Genomic DNA, 27854 nt, shown 5'->3' with positions numbered 1-27854 from the left:
GACTCTAGAGTTAACGCATGCAAATCTAACAGAACGATTCTGTGATTGGCGATCCGCTAATCCGCGATACGCGCGATACGCTCCATGGGACTGCACCCTTACTCTAACTTAGCGATCTGAACGCAGTCTACCGAGTCAAAAAATAATTACTCAGATACTATCTGAACGGGGTCGGGTAAATATTTCTACTCTGAGTAAGGAATCTGAACACACCCCACAATGCTCGCGAGATTATGGCTACGGTCGAGTTGTCACTACGAATGCTTTGAAGCGTTTCTTGATTGGTCAGTTTGTATAACTCTTTCTTTTGATTGGTCAATCAAACGCTTCAAAGTATTCGTAGTGGCAACTCGACCGCAGCCTATTTTACCTTAAAGGCGGCAGCACACACTTTTGCATGACAATGCATGACGCAACAAATCATAATCTTTCTTTTCCTCCCACTTCACGGAAGAGAAGCATTTTGATTGGTTGATTCTCTTATACGTCATGCCAAAGTATATGCTGCGGCCTTTATTATTCATCAAATGTCAAATAAGAAAAAACGATGCTCGACAACCAATCAGCGAGACAATCCTTTAAAGCCTTGTGTTCACGATACTAGAAATCGGTCCGAGATCGAGGAGTATTAATAGGTCTGTTCGCGTTGCATGAAATCCCCAAATAATTTTGCACTTAAAATGAGATAGATATATATTCGGCGTTAAAAAGAGAGAAAGCGAAGATGGTAAGTGCAAAAAGTGCAAGCAACGCGAACAGACCTAATGTGAGCTCAGTTCCGACATCAACTTCAGTTGGAAGCCTGCAAAGTTACTAGGCCGATTAGTTAATCGAAGTTGGTGACAGTGGCCTTAAAGGAATAGTCATATCTCAGCGAAGATCATAAAACAGTTGTAAAGGTTGGATTATACTGGCCGTAATCTGTTAACTTATGCTCAGGAAGTAAGATATAAGGAGACTCCACTCCGTAAAATAAAAGTGGACCCATTTTAGGTTTCGAGTTCAGCTTCCGATTCTGATGAGTGCGAGTAAGAGAAATGATCATTTCTCTTACTCGCACTCATTATGCGCAGCACTACTAAATTCACGAGCGCTGCGAGTGTCGAGAATCGGAAACGGAACTCGAAACCTAAAATGGGTTCATGTCTTGTAGACTGGCGAGACCGAGTGGAGTCTCCTTATATCTTCCTTCATACTTATGCTGTAATCTGTAAAAATTGACCAATTATAATCGATTATTCCCCTCTCATTCGACTGTGATTGGTCAATTTTTACAGATTACGGCATAAGTTAACAGATTACGGCCAGTATAAAGGTTGATTTATACTGGCCGTAAACTGTTAACTTATGCCGTAATCTGTAAAAATTGACCAATCACAGTCGAATGAGAGGGGAATAATCGATTATAATTGGTCAATTTTTACAGATTACAGCATAAGTTAACAGATTACGGCCAGTATAATCCAACCTTAAATCAACCTTAAAACTGTTGAGTCTGCTGAACGCGACCATTATGTTTTTGTATTGTATATTCTGATTTTTTTTAAGTGGAAAATGTTTAACGTGCACACCGATTTAAACTGCCGATTGGTATGCCTGCCATATACGGAAGGGTTAGATTGGCAATCCTGTCATTAACTAACGCATTTCGCCATTTTAAGCTGTTTTGCGTTTTTTACGGTGATATAGTTCATTAGTTAGTTACTCGTTGACTTGCAGTTTCTGAAGTTATACAATATATTTTCTGCAACCTGCAATCTCATCTCTTGTGGCGATAACCCTAACCAGGATATTAATTATATCATTTTTTACTGTTCCATTACTTCTTCCAAAGCTATCTTTCTGTAATAACCGCTCCTCTAATTTATCTCTCACTCTGACATTTTCCCTCTCCTTAAAAAACCACCTCCCAAGCTTTGTCGCTTGCTTCATCAAAGCCATGACTTAAGAATTTGAACTCCTTTCCCTTTGACTGGGCTCGTTTTTCGCGTGCCCTTCGTTATGTTTATTTACCGCGGGCTTTATCCCCCCCCCACTTTACTTTCGATACTCTCACGTTATTTACGAGACTTGCCTCCATTACACGGTGGTCATTTTCGATACTGGTCGTATTGACGTTGACGACGTTGTAGTTGTACGTCTTCGAGGACTTCGAGAATTATAAGAATTCTGCGACCTCATAAGCGAGGTAAATTTACAAACATATATTACATCACAAAACCTGCATTGAGAATAATCTTTATAATCTATAATTTCTCAGTATTTTTGATATTTTTTTATTGATGCCTATAAATAAGTATACATGTCAAATATATTTCTAGGTACATAGAAGTCAAAGCATAATGGCTCCAGCTACATCCTCTCAACGTATTACTCGTCAGAAATCTCGTGAAATATCTGTCAATCTTATACCTAAAGGGAAACTCAAACCTAGAAAAACTGTTATGAATAAAAGTTCAAAGAAGGTTAATATTAATGCAAGAGATGACAGTTTGAACCTATCAAAGAAAAATGTATCTCTAAAAAACAATCGAACACCAGTAAGAGGACGTTTACGTCCTCGGCAAACTAGAAAAAATTATTGCGAAGACTCAAGATTATTGCAGAAATTCATTTCATCAAAGCAACAGGACAGTAGAGTGATAATAGAAAAGCTACCAGAAAGTGTAAAAGGTAACATAAAAGTGCCTGTATACAAAGTCATAAAATCTCCTGAGAAATCCTCAGACAGAGAAGATAAAGATATATATGATTTTAAGTTTGACTCAAATGATACAAAAGAAAAAACTTCTAAAAAGAAACTAAGAAAAAGAAATGTTAACAAAGAGAAAGGCAAAACAATTAAGAAAACAACACGTAAGAAAGTTTTTGCAAAAACAACTGATCATAAGATAGTTGAATCTTCTAAGATTGATGTAAATCTTTCTACGAAGATTATACAGAATGATCCTGCTTTAGAATTTGTGACAGCTACAACATCAACAAAGGGAAAGAATATGAAGAAAATTGAAGCAAATAAAAATATACAGATACCAAAAGAATCAGTAAACAGGAATATTGAAAAAGATGTTGAATCATCAAGAGTAGATGTAGATAATCAAACAATTGAAATATTGTCAAATGATACAGGAGACAATGTAGAGGCACCAAGAATAGACATAAATATTCATGAAGCAACAACTTTACCTGGTACATTTATAGAACAATCTAAAAAGGAAAATATAAAGAAGCCAAGAATTATTTCTATCGAAAATGCAAATAATATCATAGTCACTACATCCCCACCTAAGAAAACTGAAGATACACAGCCCTTTCGGCCAAAAAATATATTTGATAATAAAACCTTATCCAAGGAACACAACAGCACGTTAAGATCTTCCATGTTGATTAAAACTTTGTCCCCCATCTTGAAGACGTCAAACACCTTTGATTGTGGAAGTCCCTGGCGACCTCCAATATTAACATTCTCTAAAACCAAACATTTTATTCAAAGTACACCATATAAGAATTTTGAAACAAAGAAAGAAAATAAAAAAATAAAGAAAAAGAGCATAGAAACAAATAAGGTCATGGGACCAAATAAGGAAAACATTGAACTGTATAAGGAGAATATGGAACTGAATAAAGAGAACATAGAAATAGATAAAGAAAATATAGATATGAATAAGGAAAACATAGGTCAAAAAATCACAGGAAAAAGAAAGAGAATTGCCAGTCCTCGCAAAAAGCATGCAATCCAAAAGAAACCTCCAATTTCAGAGAATCAGACTACACAGAAACTGCCGTTCGAAGTTGCATGCAAGTTTTTTGTACAACCAACACCTATTAGAATATCCCTGGGGGAAATAAAGAATGTTTTACTGAGACCGAATGATGTTGTTAATGAAGATAACAAACAAACAATCGAGCCGACACATACTGAAGTTAATAAGTCGCTCATAGAGCAAAAGAAAAAACTTGTAGATGTTGCTAATTTTTCCGACACATTTGATATGTTGTCTGAAAGCGAGAAAATATCAAATGTTGAAAATGACGTTCCTTTATTTATGGATTTAGAACCCTCACATTTTTCGAAGGTATTTACTGTTGACATTTTTTTGAAAATAAGTAGTGAAAATATGACTTACTAATAGTAAACGATAAGAAGAAGGAAACCAATAACGGTCGAAGCTGCTAATGATCACAAATGCTTATTAAAATTATGTGTAAATTTTATATACTGCGTAATGTAGTCCCCCTAATCGCGTGCCGAAATTTTTTCAGTCTTACAACGCGACACTAAACAACTACCGCAGTAATATCACTTTAATTAAATTGACAAACAATCTAACAATTTTTTATTCTTATAGCATCTTATTGGATCTTAATAATATGTTGAAAGACATATTAAAATTTAACGATGTGATGTTAAAGTAATGATAAATCAAAATCTGTGAAAATAAGATTGCGAAGAATATCACAAGTTGGCGTTTCGTTCCGGCTTCCACTATTGGACTCATCAGTAAGGCATTGTAGTGGAAGCCTACCTTATACTGTTTAAGTTATTAAATCGAGATTCTATATATACAGATATACGCGTATCTCAGCACTTGCAAGAAATTTTGCGAATATCGATAGATCTCTGATGGCGGGTCAACGTAGTAATATTCTTCGCAATATTTATCTAAAGTAGTAATAACGTCTTTTTTCAGGCTGACGTAATTTTAACATATACTCTTCGCAATCTTATTTTTCACAGAATTTGATTTACCATTAATTTAATATTACATCGTTAAATTTTAATATATGTCTTTCAACATATTATTAAGATCCAATAAGATGCTATAAGCATCAAAAATTGTTAGATTGTTTGTCAATTTAACTAAAGTGATATTACTGCGGTAGTTGTTTAGTGTCGCGTTGTAAGTCTGAAAAAATTTCGGCACGCAATTAGGGGGACTACATACGCAGTATATAAAATTCACACATAATTTTAATAAGCATTTGTGATTCAGCTCCGACCGTTATTGGCTTTGACTGTTATCGGTTTCCTTCTTCTTGTTAGTTTATTGTTTATCAATTGTACGGTCTAAAAAAAGTATTTAGTAAACGATAAATAAAAAGAGCAAAACAAAAATAAAAAAAGCATAAACCGCCAAAAAGATTACTCGTTAATATAAAAAGATAAATGTTTCAGTCGTGATTTAGTTATTTTCAAATATTCATGTTTTTATATTGTTAACGAGTAATATTTTAAATACATATATGACTTTTGCAACAAACATTGCAGATCTGATTGATATTTTGTTCTTTTATTATTTATTCTCTTTTTGTTTTTACATTTATATAATATATTTTAAATTATTAATTACATTCTTTTTTAAAATGTTACAGCCACCCCGATATTCATACAGGAGAAAACGTATCGTGAAGTTCGATGTTTCAGAAGGTGATAGTAATGAGGAGGAAAAAGAAAATGACAAATTGCAACAAAAGAAAAAGAAACTTACAAAATTAGAAAAAGAGCGCGAGAAAAAAATTAACAATTGGATAAAAACTATTAACTCTACATTCCAGGAAATCGAAGAATATGACTTGGTGATTGAATAACAAAAAATAAAAATTCTAAAAGATCTGAAAAAGTTCAAAATTACAAATTAACAAACAGTTATTTTTTTTAATTTATGTTTAAAACTTTGCGATAAAATAATATTCAATTACACATTTCTGTTTTATATTCTTATATTTTGATATTTTCTTTACATATAAAGTTTTATTTGCAATAGAGGAGATAGAGTGATAATTTAATGTTACAAAAACTAATAATTAACACAGGAAGTGTTATCTTACACTTTCCTAGTCCTATTAAAATATTGTAAAAAAAAAATTATTTTTTCTTGATTTTTTAATATATGTATCTAATATTTTCTTGATTTTCTTATATGTAATATTGTCTTTATATTTATATGAAAAGAGTAAGTAAATGTTATAGACATAATAATAGAAATTAAAATTGCGTGTATTATTCATGATGTTATAATTACACAATAAAATGACATATTAAGAAAACTGTATATATTCAAGAATATTTAAGACGATATTGATATAAATATATTATAAATATGTAGTACAATGTATATATAATAAAATATTAAATTTTTCCTGCATTAATTTCTAAACTTGAATGATTATATATTAGGAATTGTTATTAATTATTATAATCAGATATTCATATAGAATAATTTCTTACGTTTTACTAGCTATTATAAAGCCGTTTGAATATAAAGTAACATTTTTATTTTCAAATAAAGTTTTGATAGATGATAGCAAGCATAAAAATACTAATTGAGTGTAATGATGATTTTATTCAAATTCGGAAATCAATGATAACTGTCAAATTCTGATTAACTTAATTGAATTCAAAATAAGATAATTGTAGATTATTTATTGAATAATATCTATATTATGCACGATTCCACCAATGTAAGATTAACTTTAATCTTTACAAATTAGAAAAAAAAACAGTAAGGTAAATCGAAATTAAAATTAATCTACAATACATTCGAGGAACCAGATCTTATATCCATTTTTGCCACAGTAGATTTACTTCAATTTTAATTTATTTTAATTTCCATCTTTTTCTAATCTTTAGAACCAAAAAAAGATAAAAATTAAGTTAAACCAAGATTAAAGTTAATATATATTAATAGAAAATAAAAAAATTTACATAAAAATATGATACTAGCTGCGATCATATTTGGCGCTTCTTATTTGATTTATTAATATAATATTTGATAGAATTATTTTTTTTAAGATATAATTAAAAAAAGATTAAATTATAGGGAATAAATTATATAGTTAGAAATTTTGCTTTAAACAATTCTATCGATTGAATTAATTTCTGATAAAGTTAATTTAAATTTAGTTAAAATCGTTCTAACAATGGGTAAAAAAACTATTGACTGAAATAAATAACATTTTATTCGAAAATACATATGGCAAAATACATGTAGCAACGTGGCACAGGTAATAAAATTTGCCATTTGCTATTTCTTTTGCATAAAATTTCACACATTTTACTTTTTACTTTACATTTTAAATTATAACTTCTTATTTCATGGTTTTAAATAATTAATTTTTTATAATTGCCATGAGTGTTTTAAAAGAGCTGATTTGCATATCACGAATACACGACCAATTGCCCGGATCTTCATACGGACAGATTAATTTATGAAAAATCAGTTATGCCTGGTTTATGCTTCAGGTCTTAATCCCAAGATCTTAAAATTCAACCAATAAAGCTACCAGTTCTAACCGAAATTTGAATTCTATTGGCTGAATTTTAGGATTAAGTCCTTAAGACCGAAGCATAAACCAGGCATTATCCTTTTTTCACCAATCAGCGCTTGGTGTCAAAGTGCTGTGTATAAGGATCCGGGTTAGAAAATTGCGCATTAAATTAAACGCGTTGCAGTTTTCTCACGTTGTGATCCTAACCTTCATGACACACGAAAAACAACGAGCGGCTAGAGAAAAATGAAACTACTCAAAGCGGTTGTCGAAGATGTAATTGTGCAATCAAATAAAATTCAGCCAATTATTGGTAAGATAAACAGTTTCTCACGCTGTTATATATTAAACTATATTGTAACACTATTCATATTTAAATATATATCTTATTTATACATTTAAAAATTGTGTATTAATATTATATTTTATACATATCCTTTACATAAAAGTACATTCAACTATTATGTATTATCCTAATTGTTTATTATACTTAATTGTTTTTATTTTTTTATTAATTTAATAAATAAATCTTAATTCATAAATCTATTGTATAGTGAATTTCCAAAATGGTGAGCTTAAGGATGAGGAAGCTAAGGAGATATCATGTGGCTTATATCGAGAGCAAAAGAACAATAAAACTGTATTGGCCTTGTCAAATGGACACATTGTTTATAAAGGTTACAGGCCAGATTGTAAGAAAGAATCTATCCGGACACTGCTAGTACTCCATAATAAGAGGACTGGCAAAGCAAGGTTATTTGAAATGGAACGATGGGAAGTAACACCAGTACTTGACAAATCTGAGGATGAAGACAACAACAGTGACATAGATAAAATTATGATACTGAACAAACAATTTGGATCTAAAAAAGTCAAACGTAGAACAGAGCAATATGAGAAGCTACAAGTGAATGTTGAGAGTGTTAAGGAAGATCTTGAGAAAGCAGTGTCAAGTAAGAGAGTTCTTTTTTTTCTTTAAATTATTTCTCAAATAATAATAATTACTATGATTTAAATAGATTTACTAAATATTAATGATAGTATGTCAGTATTTATTACATGTAAAAACTCATTAAATAATGTTTTTTGGCAGGTATTGAAATTGACAGGGTAGATTTATCAACTCAATTATCACCTGATGACTGCTTAAATGCAGTACTACCTGCATGTAATAGGAATGTGAGTAATGTCAAAGATGTATACAATGTATATGATATTATTCCTAAGAGTAAATTGGAAACGTTATATGAGCATGCAATGGAGGTCCTCAAAGGAGACATGGAAGGGTACTTAACATCCTTTTTTTTTTACAAATGTTAAAATTTTATGCATCTTAATTATAAAAAAAATTGTATGTATGTTTCTCTGATTATATAGAAAGGGAACATTTTTCAAAAGGATTTTAAAATCTATACAATCGGATCCAGACAATGTGAACAAAGTCGCTCTTTTGCTTTATATGGAAATGATCAATGCATGGTTTGCTATGCCAATGAAGATTGCGAAGAAACGTGACGTTAATGTGTGCTCAATTTCTGAGGAGGTGAATCAGCATATTATCGACACATACAGTGTGACCAGTCCAAATGGCCGGTGAGTGAACGTCAATTGCATCAATCACGAACAAAACTTCAACAAAATCTTTTTTACAGGACGAGGCCAAACTTTATGAAGGACAAAGGCCTCATACACAGCTTGATTCTTGCACTGACACTATCAAATTTTACGCTGGATTTGGAACTATTCCGAGTTATGCTTGAAACGCGAACAAGTCTAAAAAAGCTAATGGATCTCACGAAAATTATCGGAGCGGTGTCCTCTAAAGACGATAAGAAAATCGTTGTGCTTAAAGTTCCATTGCCACCACCAGCATCTTATGTTAAAAAAGGAAAAAAATCAATAAAATTCAATCAGTGACTTTGTTAAATTATAAGCAGTTTTAATATGTGTGACAGTATAAATTTATTTTTTTGACATTTCCCGAACCTCTTCTGAATCTTTTGAGATATTTTTCTGAAAAACTAAAAAAAAAAAGATAGTTTTATATAATATGTTTGTTTTGTACAGTTATAAAATTATGTTGATGTGTGTCTCATAAAACATCTAAAATAATATATCTTTATCTCATGCTGATATAAATTCTCTTTGATCTTTATACATATAAAAAGATATATAAATTATAACATATATTTTAAATTATATTTTACATATTTCAAACATATGTGTAACTAAGGGAACAGTAGGAAAGCGATGGCACAAGAAATTGATTTTGAAAAAAAAAATTAAGAATTTAAGGTAAAAATTAAAGGAAAATTTTCTGAAAATCTATGACTCCTAGAGAGAAAGAGAGAGAGAGAGAGAGTATTATAAGTTTTTCCAATTTGAAGAATCAATCTACAATTTAAAAAAAAATAAAATAAATTGATAAATAAAATGTATGTTTTTTTATTATATGTATAATTTTAATAATAATATAAAACAAAAAACAAGTATAATATTCGGATTCCATAATTTTATATCATTTGACTACTCCCTCCTCTCCCAAACTCAGAAATGTCAACTCTAATTTGCCACTTATAAACGAGATCCTGGTTATGTCCATATACATATATCTAAACATATAAATTACGTTTTACTCTAGTACACAAAGATACTTGTTATGTACAAAGATAATATTTAAAGATACTTTTAAACATATATATTTATATATATATTTATATAAACACTTCTGTCAAAAAAAATTACAATAAATAAACAAAATATTTTAATTTTTATCTTTGTAAAATAAATTTATAAAATTGTAAAGTAAATATTTTTACTTTACATATGTATTTATAAAAATGCCTTATTCAAAGAATAATAATATTCTAGAAATGATTTCTTTATTTTTCAAAATTATCTATATAAGCATTTATTTTTATCAAGCATGTATCAATATTCGTTCTTGATGATCCTAATATAGAGTCATATAGAGTTTGATATAGTAGGACCTCGAATGTTAAACGAAACAAGAGGTTATGTTACATTAGAAATTAATTCGTCTGTTTTAACTTCCACCGAAAAAAGCCGTTTAAGTATCACGTTCATTGCACGATTGCGATATCGTGATACGACAAGAAATTCAGTATCTTAAAGCTATACATAGAGAACGACTTTTCGACATAACATGATAGCCGTATTGACCAGGCGAGCGAATGGAGGGGATCACATTCGAAAGTGTATAACGCGCATTCTGGATCGCAGAGATTTATCTGCGGCTGTCTCGAGAAAAACCAAGATGGTAAGTCCTTGAATTTGTCGACAATTTCACAGATTGTTCAGATCAAAAAGAATTTCAATGAAATAATTAAGCATACAAATTCACCTGTTGGGCGAGTCCTTTGTGGTGAAAATGATGATGGCTAGCCACTTGTTACACAAATCTTGTCACATTTGCATATATTCTGTTGAGCGATATTAATTAAAACATTGATAAAGATTATATAAGACACTACAATATGTTGCAAATAATGAACAAAGATATTGATCAAATTATGTTTGATTATAATTATACAAAAAAATAAATTATAATTTATGGAAATTTATTGATTCTTATCAGAGTAAGCTGTCTCCGGAAGAAAGAGAGCAGAACTTGAACCCGTTGCTATCAACGGGATGGACTGTCCAAGCAAACAGGGATGCAATTTACAAGGAATTTGTGTTTAAAAACTTCAATGAAGTATGTTGCATGAATATTGCTATTTACAACTCTATTAAGACCTTGTTGTCCAATTATACGGCATTACATTTCAATTTTTAGGCCTTTGGATTTATGACAAGAGTAGCTTTACAGGCTGAAAAAATGGACCACCATCCTGAATGGTTCAATGTTTACAATAAAGTAAATATTACTTTGTCATCTCACGATGTGAATGGATTGTCGCAGAGGGATGTAAAACTGGCGACCTTCATAGACAAGGTTGCTGCCCCTACTGGCGGCAATTAAGTCTCATTTGATTCACCTGTTGATCTGCTCTATTGTACATTTATTATAAATGTATTGACATAATGTACTGAGATGTATGATAATGAAAAAAATATTCTTTGTTATTGATTTGTAGTATAAGTATTAATTATATCTGTTTTCGACTCACAATGTATACATACTATAAATAACAATCTTTTACATTCCACTCACTGTCATTTAACTTGGAAATCACATACAAGTTAGGTAGTATAAGAAAGAAAGCGAGTTGTTACATTAGTAAATAATTTATTCTGGAATAATTTATGAGCTACTATCTTAAAAAGTTATTTATATACGTAATGAAATTATTTCTGCTGTGTGTAGTAATATTAATTAGATTTCTATCTGTCTTTACCTATTGCCCAACCATTTTTAATAGTTTTTGTAAGGCCAGGGCCATTATAAATCAGCACAAACAGACCAGCAAGAGTAGCGACGGAGAGAAGATTCAGCATAAGAAACGCCAGTTTTGGAACCAATGTACCCACCACGATGGGTCGTGCGTAATCAAGAATGATAGCTTCCAATCCCCTGTGTAATAAAATTAATCTTTTAAACATATTTCTATATAACAGAGATTTATAAAAAAGAAACTAGAAAAGAAAATATGTTGATTATCCAAGAATATCAATTACCAATGTGTGTGCATGACAATAGCACCTGCCAGTAGTATATCAATATATTTATTTTCTAAAACTAAGGCAGCAGGTATTAGCGACAGAAAGGATGCAGATACTATTCTCTCTATCACCCACAAGCGCACATGATCGCCTTGAGCGCTTGCCGCACGAGTTTGGGTAATACTGACTTTTGATTGTACAGACAGCTGAAAAAAAATTTGACAGAATAAAATATATTTTGTAACATACACACCTATTCCTATTTTCTTCTATTTTAAAAAATAAGAATAGATAATAGAAATAAAGTTAGAGTAAAAGTCCTAGAACTATTAACCTTGGACAGAATATTGCATTTTGGATAATTATTTGCATTAGGAATCACAGAACGGTTCAGATTTGCGAGACTCGATGTGGATTTAGAAAACTGCGTTGGATTACAGTTTTGCACAAGTAAACCACCAGGCTTGACCAATGTTTCTGTAACAGTATCGTTGGTTTCTATAATTTCCACATTTATTCAAAAACTAATAAAATAATAATATAAAATGTATTAATATAAAATAAATAAAAATATTAAATAATTAAAAAAAACTTTATTTTTAGACACTCTCAAAGAAACTTACTGCATGATATATTTTCTGATTGAAAGATTATGTAAACGTACTTTGAGGTTAGGAACGGCAAATTCTACTCAGCTCGCAAAACGAAGCAAGCATAATACTGGAAATTATCAAAAACTTGTGCGAGACTTACCAAGCTGTCGAATTTTACAAAAAATATTAATATTAGCCATCCTTCCGAAATTCATTCTGCTGAAACGGTTCTTTCAGCCACTTTTTGACGTAACTCCACCGATCTTGTGAAACAAGAGATAACTTCCGGTAATTTTAAACCATCAATTTTCAAGGAAAACAGTTCATATAATTCAGCTATTCAACAAAATAACCTGAGATATTTCAGAATAAATATATTATTATTTAGTCAGCTGACAGATAAGTGCAAGTGGTGTAAGTGCAGGTGCACTTTTTATAAGCATTTTGTTCCTCACATTTCTACTCTTGAAATAAAATGGATGGATACACAACACGTGTTGAAAAGAAAGAGAGGAAAGAAAGTGTCCGAAGACTCCAAAAAAAAGTAAAAGACATGTAAAAATAAATTACTATATTTCCTACACCGAAGAACAGTAAAAAGAGTATACGTACGAAAAACCTATCTGCTAAAACTTCAGTCTTCTTGATCCTCTCCAGTTCTCACACCGAAAGTTAAAGATTGTTCAATTTATGTTTATTACTGTAAAAGCAGTATTGTTTGAACATGGAGAGATTTCGAAACCTCGACTGGTATGTAAGCGATTTCATAAAATAGTTTTAATTCTAAATTCGAAGCATAAATTTAGATATATAAGTCAAAATTAGAAGTAGATTTTGTAATTTCTGTTTGTATACGATTTATATGATTTAAGTACAATTCTTTTTCGTGATTATTGAATGATCTGTGATATATAATATTTAAATTGTTCGACGCGATAGATTTTACATTTTATAATTTGCAAAAAGATTTATAATAAAATTTTTTTTACATTTAAAGAGTTTACTGCAACAGTGGGCTAATCTATATTTTGTAAATGAATTCTGAAGTGATGTGGTATATTGGTATTCTCCCATTTTTTTTTATTTGAAGGATCATATTTACTCAGTTTTATAAAATATATTAATTAATCCACTATTGTGCAGCAAGCTCTATTTATATTTAATCTTTAGTATACATGATTAGATCATTTATGTCCTATACATTTCTTTTCTTTGAAATACTAAGAGCACTTGAGTATATAATAAATAATGGTCTTTATTGTTACTTTTTTTTAAATATATAATTTTATAAATATTTTCTTAAAATATTAAAGTGATGTAAGAATCACTTGTAAATTAACTCGGAGCATAAATGATCCATTATATATAATAAAGGTTGTAATTTATTTTATTTGTATAATGTAAATCTTACTATATGTTATACTTGATTGTGATATTGTTACATTATTGTAGGCATCCTGCATTGGACGATTTGATAGACAATGTATTTATTAGGGATGAGAGAATGGAGCGTGAGAGCGCAATGTATAAAATTTTGGCTGGTAACTTCACAGATCCACTTGAAGGTATTAATGACGAATATGCTGATATTGATATAGAAATGATTAAAAAATATCTCTGTGAGGATGGCGAGGATTTGACCAATTTGGAAGATGATAAACAGCTAAAAATTAATCAGCAAGAAACAAAGATTGATGATAACTCTTGTATGCAAGAACAAGAGAGATCTTATGTACCTGGCATAAGAAAATTATCGCTTTGCTTTCCTAGAAAGTCTTGTTTAGACAGGGCTCAGCACGCTATGTGCCTTCGTGTTTTATTAAAATTGTCTGACAATGAAAAAAAGAGCATGTCCGATGAAGAGAGAAAAGAGTTTGAACAATACATGGTGAATAGACATTATTGAGCATTTTAAATTTATATATTTTTTAATATTCAGTTCAATATTCTTTATTTTGTAAGACTAAGCAAACTAAAAAAATACAAGGAAAACAATTTAAATTTACTTATATTTATGAGATTTAATAAATTTTTTATTTATTATTAAAATTAAAATTAACCTTTTTTCCAGGCATTGCAAGAGATAATATCTAAAGAACAGAAGGAATTTCTAGATTTTGTAAAGAGTAAATGGAATGATGCTTTTGCGTGGAATATTAAATGTAATAAATTTGTAGTATCAAAATGGAACATAAAAATGCAGAGATTTAAAAAGTTACCAAGATATTATATTGAATCTATAAATATACCACTTTCTGTACAAAGGACTAATTTAAAAAATGAAGATATTAAAGTAACAATTTTGTCTTGTTTACAACAGGTAAGTTATCAATCGATATTTATCTGATGTATTTAATTTAAATATGTAATATTATTTTATTATTTTCAGGGATCATTTTCAAAGGTGGTATTGCCGAAACTCGATCATCAACATATGTTATTCATAAATTCTGAATCATTGCTAGCACAATATCCTCCATGCGTCGAACCTGACAAAGTGATGCAACATTTCAGATTACCCGTGAGCGAGGATACATATTGCGAAAGTCTTGCAATTGAAGCTGGAGCAGATATTGTTATCTCATCTAGTGGCCTCAAGTGTCTACTAAGCAACATAGATTCGGATCATTCAGATTCATGGCTTGTACCAGTGGTTGTAAAATCGCATTGTGGAAAGAATATTGTTTACATCGATAAAAGATTACCACCTACTATTGCCACTATACCACAAAAAAATACTTGGGTATATAAGTATATCCTTAGACACTTTTTTGTTACAAGTAAATCAGAAAAGTGAGTACAACGCATAAAGCGTAAAAATGTATTAATAAATTATATAAAAATTGAATTTGTTATGTGTATATATTATAATAAATATTTTAGGATAAAATATACGAAAGAAGACAAACTCGAGAAGGCTGCAAATTCAGACTCAAATAGTAACGATAATGATTTATTTGATTACTATCTTAAAATCTTTGAAGAAGATTTATGTGGATCAAATAAATCGAAAAAATCAGATAATCTAGCAAGTGACAAAACTGATAAAATAAATAAGAAAACAAATGTATCATATAATCTTTTCGAAATAGGACAAACGGATCTTCCAGAACATGAACGAATAAAACACGAAGTGAAGGTCTATCAAATATTGGTTCGTACAAAAACAGATGGCATTGAGGTAAGAATATTTCTAATGCTTATATTAATAGTCAGTATTAAATTATGAAATATAAAACCTGTCTTTGCTAGATGTTATCAAACAACAAATGTCAGCCTTTAATATTAGCACCAAAGATGGAGCATCAATTAGAATTAGGAGCTGAAGCTGTAACATTAGAAGAAAGCTTGCATCAATGGGCATCATTAAAATTTAGACCAAACACATCATTAGCTAGGGGTATATTATTTTATAATTATAATTATTATATTATTTGTATTTGTACCATATGTATTAGTTCACTGTTCTCAAAATGGATCACAATCTCATACTACCCTTATACTACATAATCTGTATGCTTAACTTAATTCTTTAATTAGCCTCTTATAAATCACAAAATATGTAAGGGATGAGAATTGGGATCATATTTGAGACTTATCGATTAAACCATCACTTCTGTTCTTACATAGAACTACTTACATGATTATATATATTTTTGTTTTATCACTATATATAGTCAGGATAGAAACTAATACTTCAGAAATAATACAAATAGAAAGACATACAACAACATCATTGAGCAATGAGATAAAACGACTTTATGACATTAAAGTAGAAGATTCTCTAAATATTTTGTACAATATAATCAAAGGATTATCTTCCTTGACTCCTGGCCGCTATATTATGCGGCATGTACCACAAAATGGACCGTTTGCTTATGTTTATGAACATACAATCGAACCTAGGTAAATAAAATAAATGTATCTTTAAACTATTAAAAGAATATACACAAAACCGGTTATTCGAATGACGGATATTTTATGCCATATTTTGATTTTGAAAGCTAAGTAAGTTCTACAATGCTAATAATATTTTATTATAATTAACATTATTTTGTTATATATGGTTGTATGTAATTGTGTATATTTTAAATTTAAATTATTGAGATAACAATAATCTGCAATAGATAATCTGCTTATACATATATATCAAAATATATAGATTTCAAGAAATATATGTTCGGAAATATTTTTCAGGAAAAATGTTTTTGATTTACATACGGTTTGTCAGACCGAGTTTCAAACAATACCTAACACACCATGGCCACCTATAGACCATATGATGCCAACACCAGCGCTTAGATGTTTTCAAAGAATGCCTGCGATGTTTTATCCAATTATGCATCAAAAATTCAAACCTATTAGGTCTAGAGGACGTCCAAGAAAAAATGCTATTAATAGTCAAGGTTAATTATTCTTTTAATACTTTAAATTGAAATATAATAATTGAAAGAGAAACGGTAAATATTCACGAAAATGGACTCCAATAATTTTTTATATATAATTATTTTCTCAAGAATTTAAACAAATAAAATTGATACTATTGTGTGTATTTAATTAAAAAATTATAAAATTACTTGTAATTTACATTTTCCAAACTTGGTTAATTTTACTTATTGTCTTTATAAAAATATTCTAAATATTATATTATATATATTTCTAAAAAATTTTTTTTAATTTCTTGACTCGTAGCCCTATTCTTATTAATCTAATTATCAACTTCTTTAAATTTTAGAAATTTTTTAGAAATCTTATAAAGAAATCTTAGAATATTTCAAAATTTATATATATAAAAAATTTTGGAAAAGAGACTAAGCTGTATCAGCATCTTTTTATAAAGTATTCTAATTCGCACTAAAGAATCTGGAAAATTTTCCAAAAAAATATAAATTTATATAAAAATTCTGAAAAATTGTATAAAAAATTTTAAATAAAATTTAATTAGGATTAGAAATTATATATTCTTTGTTATTAATTTGCACTCGCATGGGATGTTTCTGACATCCTAACATTATATATAAATTTTCATTATTTTTTTTATGATTCACAATTAAATAAAAATTAAACTGTAATATTTACGAAACATTGGCATTTAATGATGTGTCAAGACACGGAAATAACTTACGAACTACATAATGATGGTATTCTCTTTTTTTTTCTTTTAACAAACAGCCGAACGAAAGAGTATTATTAAAATTAGAATAATTCTATGTATTCTTTAAATAGAGATAAGGACAAAATTTTTTATTACTTATAAAACAATTTGCATATAATAATGTGTATAAATAACGTATTCATACACATTAGCGAATTAATGAGATTAAATTTGAAACAACTTTAAAGAAAACAAGCGAAAAGTTTGAAAAGAGAATTATTATTTAGACAAATCTATTGAAAAAATTTTGTAAAGTGTTTGACAAATTTTATCGAGAGAAAATTGCAGATTTAATCGAGAATTTGTCATATACAATGTGCCATACAATCGATAGAAGGATGGTAAAAAAATAATAAATTTATTTAAAGAAAAATAACATTTGAAATGAAATAGAACTGCAAGTTTATAGAAAGTATATATCAATATTGACGGTAAAAATAAAACAGAATCTGTGTTCAAGTCAATCTACTGCAATTTTTGTTGCAATTTGCTATTAATTTACCAATTAATTGCAAACTATTTACTTACTAAAATTCCTTTCAGTTGTATATTTGGTCCATATTTTTTGTATCATTTTTTTAAATAAACGTACGTATGAAGTTCCAAGTACATGAAAGAATTTTTTTTTAATTTTTCTATGCAACAATTCTCTGAACGTGAATAATTTCTATACCTTTAAGTCTATTCTGTCTCTCGAATAATAAAAGTACTATTCTATTTTCAGTACTAGTTTTGTACAACATATGTGTAAAATATGCAATATATTTACTGAATTAGACTTCTCTCGTTTTTAGTTCCTCCCCGGAGAAGTGATCGGCTAAGAAAAACGAATACAACGTAAAGGAGAAACGCAGCATAATTTTCTAAAAATTTTTAATTTTGAAGACTTGTTTTTAAAAAGTGGCTGTTTATTTTTACACAAAACCTCTATATTTTTTATTCAATTTAATTATTTCTTTCCCCTTTTATGCTTCTCTTCCATTTTATTACATTTACATTTAAACATGTCTAAATTAAAAATAATTAACTTAAAACAATGACACTTTCTTTCTATATGTATACTATGTGTGTGGTTAAATGTAAAATAATGGGAAAGTCGCGTAGAAGAAAAAAGATTATAAAAGTAAAGCAAAAAGTATTTGTGTGCAATTGATATATGTACAAAGTTTAATTTTAATTTTATATATATACAAAATACTGTTGAATACTGATGTTAAAACTAATGTCCATATTCGTAAACTTTCCTTTAAGTTTTCATTATTTTTCTAACTGCATGAGCAGAATAATCACATCTCTTATTTTTCATTTGTCTTTTTACCATATGCATAATTATATAACAAATGTGAAAAAGAAATGCAGAGTTTTCTTGATATTATTTTATTTTTTAATATATAGATGAGATATTTAATTGCATGTATTTATAATTTATTGTATGTACAGAATTAATAAGGTATAAATGAACTTTCTTCTAATTTGATAAGGATACATGCGTTTTGTAAAAATGTTGGAATATTTTAGTTTACAAACTGTGATCTAAAAGTATATTTATAGTTACACATACAGATGCATGTATGTGTGTGTATTGGTTTTTGTTTATATGAAAACAGCAGGGAAATAAATAAATAATATAGAATGTTCTTCTGATTTTATTTTCATTGATCTCTTAATCTTTTCATGTTTTTATACCATGAGATTCTTTATGTAAATCTTTCCATAAAAATAACATACAAAATATAATTTAATTAAATATAATTGTGTATATATATATATATATATATAAACGGAATTGAAAAACAAAGCGTCGAGAAATTTTACTGGCCTACATAATACAGTAAATATTTCAAAAAAGTATTACAAAAATGATATTTAAAAATGCAGTAAGGTACTTTTTTAAATTTCTCATTAGTATAGTAAGCAACATTAAGCTGGATTCTGTGCAGGTATATGAAGTTATTTTTTATAGATTATACATCAACAGGTAAGTGTTTATCTTTAATAACTTTATCAAAATTATGTGGAAACGAGGGAAAGAAGAGCCTTCTTGTAATCTCCCGATGTATCTCCCTGTAATATATATAATATATATATTCATTAGTAATTCATTATAAAATATGATTTAAATAATAGAATGAATTTTTTCAAAGTACGTAATTTTATGTAAAGGAGTACATACAGCTATCCAGCTTTCCAGTGACTTTCCGTAGCGTTCTTCGAATGCCTTTTTAATATCTCCCAAGTCGATTTCACTTCGAGACACAATGATACGGATTAGTGTTCGGTCCTTTGTACCTATGCCATGCATACTGGCATATAAACGTTCAGCGAAAAATCCAACTTTTGACTTCACGCATTTTACTGTCAATCAAAAATGAAGATAATTCGTAACATATAGAATACGAGTGTAGATCAATTAAATATTAGTGTGAAAAATATATAGATAAATAAGTAAACTGACTGGGAGCATTCTCTTTTCATGCTTTACAGTTATACTACGTTTATATGATACTCAATCCGAATCTTTTACAGATCATACTATATATATATATATATATTGTATAAGATCTACAATAACAAATATTTGTTTATATGTTACATGTAATAATTGCCATGCAACATTGTTAGGGAGATATAATATATATAAGGTTTAATACCACACAGTATTCACACCATTTTCACATGCATTTGTGTCAACTCAAATTATGTTTCTCTTTAGTAATTATTGTACAATAATGGAAGTTATTTTTTTCCTTTTATATTAAAGAAATATTACTATTATTCTGGATTATAAAGAACTAAAAATTAGATTATTATACAAATAAAGGAGAATAGACTAAATAATTAGAGGGGGAAGGGGTATGCCTACACATTTTATGCTACTAAAAGTTGTCGGGGATCTATGTGTCCAACAGTGTATCCAACTCTAAGAATTATCCGGCAATCATATGAATATTTCTATAAATAGGTAAAGCTATGTAAAATCTTGCTGCGGTAACTTGCCTCTGCCCTGCAAAAATTTTTCGATCATTTAGTAAAAGTTCGCAGAAACCGAACGTAAATTTGGGTTGTCAAGTATTCATGAAAATTTCGACTCGTGATATCATATTATGTTATGAGGATTATTGAAACTCCGTTGCATTCAAGGGACTCATAATTTCCTTGTATCGAACTGCTATTTCAACCACTTACTCATTTTTCACACTGAAAGGCAGAATTTTTGGCTAAGTATAACGAAAAGGGAAATACATTATATCTCGAGCAAGTTTATCTTGATCACACAGTCATATCAATTAATCTGAAATACGCGTATCTGTTTATAAGTAATATGAAATATAAGGGCTATAATCACATGAAAATGAAATTAGTAACTATAGTGATTCATAAATAAGAATGTTAATTTAGCATACTCGTGACAGTCTGAATACATGTAATTGGTATGTTTATATCTTATTTGAAAACTTTACCTATTCCAAGCAAGCCTTTCTCGATGCTGCCAGAAAATTCCTTCTTTATGGCAACCTCTATGTCATGCCCTGATATTTTCTCATACTCGACAAATGTTTGTCGCAGCTGCTGATAACTGCGAGATATCAAGATCGCATTAAATTGAGATTCGTCCGTTCCCCACTGTTTTTCACCTGTATCAAGATTAAAAATAAAATATTGTGCATCATGAAATACATTTACAGTAACAAAATTTTGTGTGATTTTTCTTAATTAATAGAATCAATTTTTTTTTTAATTTCGTGACATACCAGCTTCATATAATGCTTGGGCATCAGCAACTGCTTGAGCATGATCGATTTCTTGATTTTCGTCTCTGTTTCCCTGTACGATGGATACCAAGTACCTCTTGAAATGACCCGACGTATCATCCTTCAGATCGTTCTCAAGCGTTTTACCATACACTATTCAGAGAATAATGTATTTTTAAATTAAATCAAGAAAATATTATTATTTGTATAAAAATACATAATAAATCGGCTTATAAAAATCTTACAATTTTCATAAAATGTGGCAATCGTACGGACACCATAATTGCTGAGAGTGCACAGAATCTCAACAATTGCTTCTTCATCAGTACCCAGCCCGCTGATCGCGTCGTGCAGCTCCTTGGCATAATAATGTGGCAGTGGGGTCATAAGGGCAACAATGACATCCTCCAATTTCCCAGTCAGTTCGCTCTTCAGATCGTTGATCAAATCCTTTCCGTACATAGTCTTGAAAGTCTCCGCAATCTCCAATCTCTGTACAATGCCTCTCTTTGTAAGCACGTCGATGATCGCTTTTTCATCCGTGCCAAATCCTTTCATCGCTTTACGCAAGATTGTAGCGTCCGCGTTTGGATCGAATGGATCAGCGGGATACACAGTTGAAGTGCACTGAAACACAATAAGTCAGATTGTATTGTAACAATCAAGTTTTGCAGAATCTCCCCCCTACAGAGAATTGAACAAATCTATACATTTAGAACAATTTTGATTAAACTTTAATTACTTCAAATTTGTTCTGTGAGAAGCGGAATTGCTTCTCACAGAACAAATTAATAGTAATATATCAATATTATAATTTCTAATTTAACAATATAACTGTATTATAACACACGTTGTACAAAATAATTATATTTTGAACAGAAAATTATATTAATATTGATATAATATTATTGTTAATTTGTATTCCATGACTAAGCTTAAAACAAAATCTATAATTCATATTAATTTAATCTTTTTTCTTCGGTAATATGTTTTATATATATATATATTTACAATTATATAAATAATTTATAAAAATATATATTATTTACAAAAGGAATCGTATTTATAAAAAGAAATATCGCGCTTTAAAATTATGATAAATATATAATTCGAATATTACACATTTAAAGAATAAATATAAATATTCAAAAAAATTACGAATAAACGACTTCTAGTGACTGATATACGTTTATATTTTTTTTTCCAAAGGAGCATTTATATTTTTCCTTCTTCTCAAGATTCTTATAATTAGTGATTTGAGGAAGTGATATAAGGAAGATTCTGTTTGACTTTTGCGTGCGATTAGTCATACTTCGGCGGAACGTGAATCGCTTTAAAAACTAGGCTGATGTTAAAAATACGGATGATCAACGCCAATGGATCGGTGTTCCGGATATAGAACGATACTGCTAATTATCGCAGCCGACCGGCGATGACCTCGCCACTTGGCAATTTCTTTGGGGGTTCACATACCTTGAACGGATAATATCCGTGCGACATCTTGACTTCCTTCTTCTCCCGATCAGCAGGAAATTTCGCGGGGAGCTACCTGTAGCTGTATACCTGGCGAAACAGATCTCATGTCAGCAAAAAATAAACGGATGCGTCATCGACTAGGCAGCTATCGTTTTTTGACGTTTCACGTGAGTCAACGTGATCGCGACTCGTGATATAATCTAACGACAGTCTAATATATGTCCTACATAACGATCAGAAGCCGGTGGCGGTCGACAACTTGTCTATGTTTCAACCAAACTCTATAACATTAAGTAGTGCTTTCCAGCACGTACGAAACGCAAGGTGTTTTTCATTTTAGTGAGACACAAAAATATCATTTTATCTTTTCTGATTGGCAATCAGTGAATAACAAAAATAGAAGGGCACTTGTATCGACTTTGTGTGTCACATATGGAAAGCACTCACATCAGTGTAATAATGATAACGCATGATCATTTCGTCTTTGTTTGACATTGACAATATATAATGATGATATATAATTATTCACTGTGTTGTGTCTCATACGTGTTTTTTTATTGAAAATCCTCTTGTTCAATTTACCAATGTCTATATTTCTTCATCTTTAATCTCGGTTTAACTTATTTTGCCTTTTATGGTATCTTCTTCTGCTTCTAAGAATTAGAAAAAAAAAAATAAAAGAGTAATTTAAACCGAGAATAAAGTTACATTAGTAAAAATGAGCTCAAGTTTCTGTAGTTATTTGTACTATTATTATATTATTAAAATATGTATATAATTTCTTGTTATTTAATACAAAGTATACTGCAGTTAGAAACTATCAGTGTAGATTAATTTTAATCTCTAGCTGTTTAACTCATTTTTTAATCCTCTTGAAACAATAGAAAAAATGTTGGAAGTCTCTGATAAAAATAAAAAATGAAGTAAGTAAAGGAAAAATAAGAATAGCAAAATCAAAGTTTTTAGAAGGCGACGAAAATTGAGACATAACAAATAACAATCTTCGGTTGGCAGCAGTCGATCGTAAAAAGTAAAAGAGGTATTTACGCTTTTTTTTTTTGCATTTGAATTACACTTGACTTATTGTTAGCTCCAATTTTTATTTTCACCTTTCAAGGCAAGATTAGATCTACATTGACTAAAACGGACGTCAATCGATTAAAAACTAATCGGAATTTCCTTGAGATTAAGTACTTTGGGTATTTAATTGGCATACCCGGCGATCCCGTCATCGATCGCGTTGTCAGCTCCGAGCAACAATATAGATAGAATAAAAAGAGGACACGTTATACCGAGTTATATAGAACTGGACTGGAGAACACTCTGCCGCTGTCCTTACCGGTGTCTAGCTCCTGTCGATGAAAAAACTCGGTGTACTCCAGTACTCGATGCGCAGAGACAGCCTAGACACAACCGATCCGAGCTGTGCGAGCACTGTAAGCACTACTACCAACTATTACTGTATACTGTATAACTCGCGAGTCGCTGTGACGGGCACACCCACTTTCACGTATCGCGTCATCGTCCACGGCAGTCCACGGCTCTTTCAAGGCTATTACAAAAGCGATTGCGAAAACCCCGCTCAAGCGGCAATTACGTTGCCGAATAAGAAGAAGGCATGACTCTTCTCTTGTCTCAATCTCTTTCTCTAATCTCTTCTACTTTCCCAGCTGCATCGCGCGATGCGCTCGCGCGCGCAAATATATTCAAGATTTCTCGGATCGACGATGAGATTGCGATCGACGGAAATTGAAATTGCAAGGGATTGACACGGGGATTGACGTTAGATCGACGTTAGAGATGAAAGCGAGCTCCTCTATATGTGATAGTCGATTGTAATAAATATAACCTCGATTCAGCATAAGTTTGCTATAGAGGTTTGTTTATTTTTTCTCTTTTTTTTTTTATAGATGTCTGTCTGTCCGTCTGAGAAATTACTTTGGTCGATTTTTGTATTTAAAACTGTCTTAAAATGTCACAAAATCACAACTGTATTAATATCGTAAAACATTAAGTACTTAAGACCTGGATTCGCTCTCTAATGTAAGATTAATTTTATATAATCTCGGTTTATGTTTATTAACTTGCTCGTTTCCTAATTCTAAAGATAAACATTAAGTTAAACTAAGATTAATGTTGATCTTACATTTATGAAACTAATCCTAACTGTAGTTTCTACCAATGTAGAGTAACTTTAATCTTCTAGTTTAATTTGTCCTTCATTTCTTCTAATTTTGAGAACCAGAAAAAGATGAAGAATTAGTCAAACTAGAATTAAAGCTAAATTACATTGATAGAAACAGATATAAGATAGTCTTAAAATAAAAACTAGCCATGAATATCAGCCTTTGTATTCATTTCATTTTATCTTGCTTTAGCTGTAGCCTTCCTGATGATGATGATGAGCAATCTCATAGATGCACACTGGTTTCCCTTAGTGTCCCAGGGAAATATTTACTCCATGACTAAACTATGCTCGCCCAATAATTCTAACAAGTTGTTAGTGGCATCCTTAAGAAGAAAAATATATTCCTGCGAGTACCATCAAACACCAGAATTTCTGAGGCCTATGGTGAAGGAATTACTATTCACATATATTCCCAGTACGTAAACTATTATATTCAAAGGATAATATAAGATAGCGCACGAAATGTCATAATCTTTAGTTTACATATAAAACATTTTACTTTTTACAAAATTAATATAGAATTAACACAGATTTTATTACCAAAGTCTGATAATTAGATAATTAAATGGTATAACATTTCATTCTGCATCTTCTTTTATTTATTAGTTCTTTGATCTAATTAGCATTGTGAACTAATTTGTTTTTGTCTCAGGTGGTGCAGAGATTATTTCCATCGATGCTTATAATAAGTCGGACATTGGGGATAGTTTTGTGATAGGTATAACAATCATGAAGACTAGCACAGACACTATAGAAAGGTACTTGAATATATACACGGAGGGTGCAGTAGATGGCGAAGGAGACGAAGGTAGCTCGATCGAAGCCATAGCGCAGAATTGTCTCATGGTGGAACTGTCATATGCTCCTTACCATTTGTATCATACCGTTTTACCACAACAAAATTCTGTACAGGAGGTACATTAGCAATATTAGTCAGTTTAAACTGCCAATGAATTATGTCACTAACAGTCTTTTCTTTGTTTCTGCATTAAGACTGCTTTCCTTTTAGGAGACACAGTTGACACATCAACTTTATCCTTTTTCTTGCATTCAATGAATAACAAAGAATGATACTTATGTCGACTGTGTCTCAAAGGAAAGGCAGCGAAAATCAGATAGCTTACATAAAGAGATGAATTTAGAAAATATGTTGCGGTAAAAAAAAAACAGTTTGAAGGGGTGATCACCATCATTTTCTAAATTTATCTCTTTATGTAAGCTATAAGTTTACAAAGTTTCATTAAAATCAGAATTTGATATCTCGAGAGGTTCTCTTGTGAGTTACTTTATAGCGTAACTCAAAATTTGCAGGTAGTTTGGCTAATATCTGGGAGCGATTACAGGATCCATATGATAAGGGAAGATAAACTAAGTCATGTTTACAGCGAGTCCTCTATTGAAAAATATTTCCCGGAGCTGTATGACATCCAAGCAATTGCTCTATGGATTAATATTTATTATTATGACAATTACAAACGGTTCGTATAATTAAAAAGAAACTGTATTTCATTCTTTTATCTTGATTTAATGTACAATTTTATGTATGCAGGAGAGTCACCGCCGTTGGCTGTGAGTGCGGTCTAGTCAAAGTTGCTATCGTAAACGTGGTTGACCTGCAAGTTTCTCGAAGCTGGTTACTGAGATACGACAGGCCTGTACCAAGTGTAATAGTATTCCCACACAGCAATACCATTAGTAAACCACCCTTTGCAAATGCCAATTGTAAATATTTTAGGTGTATCGCTTATGCATGTAGCACAATTTAAGATAAAAATTACAAAAAATTTCAGCTGAAGTATTTGTCTCGAAGGATGACGTTCCAAAGTTGAATATTGTTATTTCAAGTACAAATGCTGTTGTCTTTAAGTAAGTACTTTAGAAATTATTAAGTAGGATTTTTTTATGATCAAAATGTGCAAATATTTGTTAATAAATTAATTCTTATTAAGGACAATATTAAATCCATTTAAGCTCGATATAGACCGTTATTTATTATAATTTGCAGTATTTGTCTTTCAACAGAGATATCTTGCAATATGGGATGAAACAGGATGTGATATTAAGCGGCAGCGAATCGTCAGATTGTATTCTGTGCTGTTGTATAGCGGACATAAATATGGATGGTCAAAACGAGATCTTGCTTGGTACTTACGGTCAGGAGGTCCTGATCTTTGCATTAACGGGCGATACATGGGAATTAGCTACCAGAAAACTATTTGACGCTCCTGTGCACTCTATAAGCTACATGGACATAACAAACGATGGAATAAAAGAACTGATTGTACTCACGCAACGAGGTGTACACATATTACAGGTTCGTAATACTTATTGTACAATTTAACTTTACTTACATTTTTTTAAGCAGATGATGTATTTTTACTTACTACATTTTTAATTTTTCCATATAGCATAATATAGCTGACATACGAGCAAAGTGGAAAGAACGTTACAAAAAATTATTTAATATACTAGCCCAAGAATAAAACTATATTTGTATTTTAAAGGTAATATCCTATATATTTTATATATTTATAATATATTTGTAATTTTTAAATAAAATAAACGATATAATATTTGTAATAAAAATAAAAGATATAATATTTGTTAAAAATGAAATGTATGGTAAAATAAAAGATGAAATGTATCTATTAAATTATCTTAAATTGATAGAAAAAAAAGGGGAAGGATTAGTCTTTGTTAAACTGTTTTCGAAAGAAGCGCCATAAAGCAGCCAATCGTAGATCTAAATGGAGAAATGCATGCGTCGAACCTGACGTAAACGTACGTGATTGGTC

The 27854-nt window shown here is 30.2% G+C and overlaps 7 protein-coding genes across 8 annotated transcripts; 5 read left to right on the top strand and 2 right to left on the bottom strand.

The window, feature by feature from the left end:
* Positions 1 to 1654: 1654 nt before the first annotated feature.
* LOC108776831 (uncharacterized) lies at positions 1655 to 5589 on the top strand. Its single transcript, XM_018543555.1, has 3 exons — positions 1655 to 2188; positions 2322 to 4076; positions 5374 to 5589. The coding sequence occupies exons 2-3, from the start codon at positions 2343 to 2345 to the stop codon at positions 5587 to 5589; spliced, it is 1950 nt and encodes a 649-aa protein (XP_018399057.1). The 5' UTR covers positions 1655 to 2188; positions 2322 to 2342.
* A 1860-nt stretch (positions 5590 to 7449) lies between these two features.
* Positions 7450 to 9186, top strand: LOC108776851 (RNA polymerase I subunit E). The gene is made up of 5 exons (XM_018543581.1): positions 7450 to 7582; positions 7824 to 8222; positions 8363 to 8555; positions 8647 to 8862; positions 8922 to 9186. The coding sequence occupies exons 1-5, from the start codon at positions 7516 to 7518 to the stop codon at positions 9184 to 9186; spliced, it is 1140 nt and encodes a 379-aa protein (XP_018399083.1). The 5' UTR covers positions 7450 to 7515.
* Positions 9187 to 10267: 1081 nt separating this feature from the next.
* On the top strand, positions 10268 to 11397 carry Pcd (pterin-4a-carbinolamine dehydratase). The gene is made up of 3 exons (XM_018543584.1): positions 10268 to 10549; positions 10868 to 10987; positions 11069 to 11397. The coding sequence occupies exons 1-3, from the start codon at positions 10436 to 10438 to the stop codon at positions 11252 to 11254; spliced, it is 420 nt and encodes a 139-aa protein (XP_018399086.1). The 5' UTR covers positions 10268 to 10435; the 3' UTR covers positions 11255 to 11397.
* Positions 11398 to 11504: 107 nt separating this feature from the next.
* On the bottom strand, positions 11505 to 12916 carry SdhD (succinate dehydrogenase, subunit D). Its single transcript, XM_018543574.1, has 4 exons — positions 12649 to 12916; positions 12230 to 12372; positions 11911 to 12101; positions 11505 to 11806 (listed from the first exon to the last, which is right to left on the bottom strand). Exons 1-4 carry the CDS (start codon positions 12701 to 12703, stop codon positions 11617 to 11619), a joined length of 579 nt encoding a protein of 192 aa, XP_018399076.1. The 5' UTR covers positions 12704 to 12916; the 3' UTR covers positions 11505 to 11616.
* A 296-nt stretch (positions 12917 to 13212) lies between these two features.
* Positions 13213 to 16899, top strand: LOC108776846 (uncharacterized). The gene is made up of 8 exons (XM_018543577.1): positions 13213 to 13238; positions 13941 to 14376; positions 14560 to 14808; positions 14878 to 15281; positions 15372 to 15669; positions 15741 to 15888; positions 16166 to 16394; positions 16686 to 16899. The coding sequence occupies exons 1-8, from the start codon at positions 13213 to 13215 to the stop codon at positions 16897 to 16899; spliced, it is 2004 nt and encodes a 667-aa protein (XP_018399079.1).
* Positions 16900 to 19542: 2643 nt separating this feature from the next.
* On the bottom strand, positions 19543 to 24281 carry LOC108776819 (annexin B9). The gene is made up of 7 exons (XM_018543536.1): positions 24211 to 24281; positions 22869 to 22958; positions 21641 to 22022; positions 21396 to 21548; positions 21105 to 21278; positions 19817 to 19998; positions 19543 to 19707 (listed from the first exon to the last, which is right to left on the bottom strand). Exons 2-7 carry the CDS (start codon positions 22893 to 22895, stop codon positions 19654 to 19656), a joined length of 972 nt encoding a protein of 323 aa, XP_018399038.1. The 5' UTR covers positions 22896 to 22958; positions 24211 to 24281; the 3' UTR covers positions 19543 to 19653.
* Positions 24243 to 27741, top strand: LOC108776818 (kaptin). Of its 2 annotated transcripts, none has more exons than XM_018543535.1 (9): positions 24243 to 24307; positions 25250 to 25474; positions 25712 to 25974; positions 26371 to 26537; positions 26609 to 26781; positions 26850 to 26925; positions 27082 to 27373; positions 27468 to 27563; positions 27730 to 27741. In XM_018543535.1, the coding sequence occupies exons 2-8, from the start codon at positions 25264 to 25266 to the stop codon at positions 27540 to 27542; spliced, it is 1257 nt and encodes a 418-aa protein (XP_018399037.1). In that variant the 5' UTR covers positions 24243 to 24307; positions 25250 to 25263; the 3' UTR covers positions 27543 to 27563; positions 27730 to 27741. The 2 variants fall into 2 exon arrangements, with proteins under 2 accessions (XP_018399037.1, XP_018399036.1); XM_018543534.1 differs by lacking the exon at positions 24243 to 24307 and adding an exon at positions 24625 to 24748.
* The last annotated feature ends 113 nt before the right edge of the window (positions 27742 to 27854 follow it).

The sequence above is a fragment of the Cyphomyrmex costatus genome, unplaced genomic scaffold (assembly GCF_001594065.2).
Source record: "Cyphomyrmex costatus isolate MS0001 unplaced genomic scaffold, Ccosl1.0 scaffold390, whole genome shotgun sequence".
Taxonomy (NCBI): domain Eukaryota; kingdom Metazoa; phylum Arthropoda; class Insecta; order Hymenoptera; family Formicidae; genus Cyphomyrmex; species Cyphomyrmex costatus.
The sequence above is the reverse complement of the archived record's forward strand: the minus strand, read 5'-3'. Positions and strand labels throughout refer to the sequence as shown.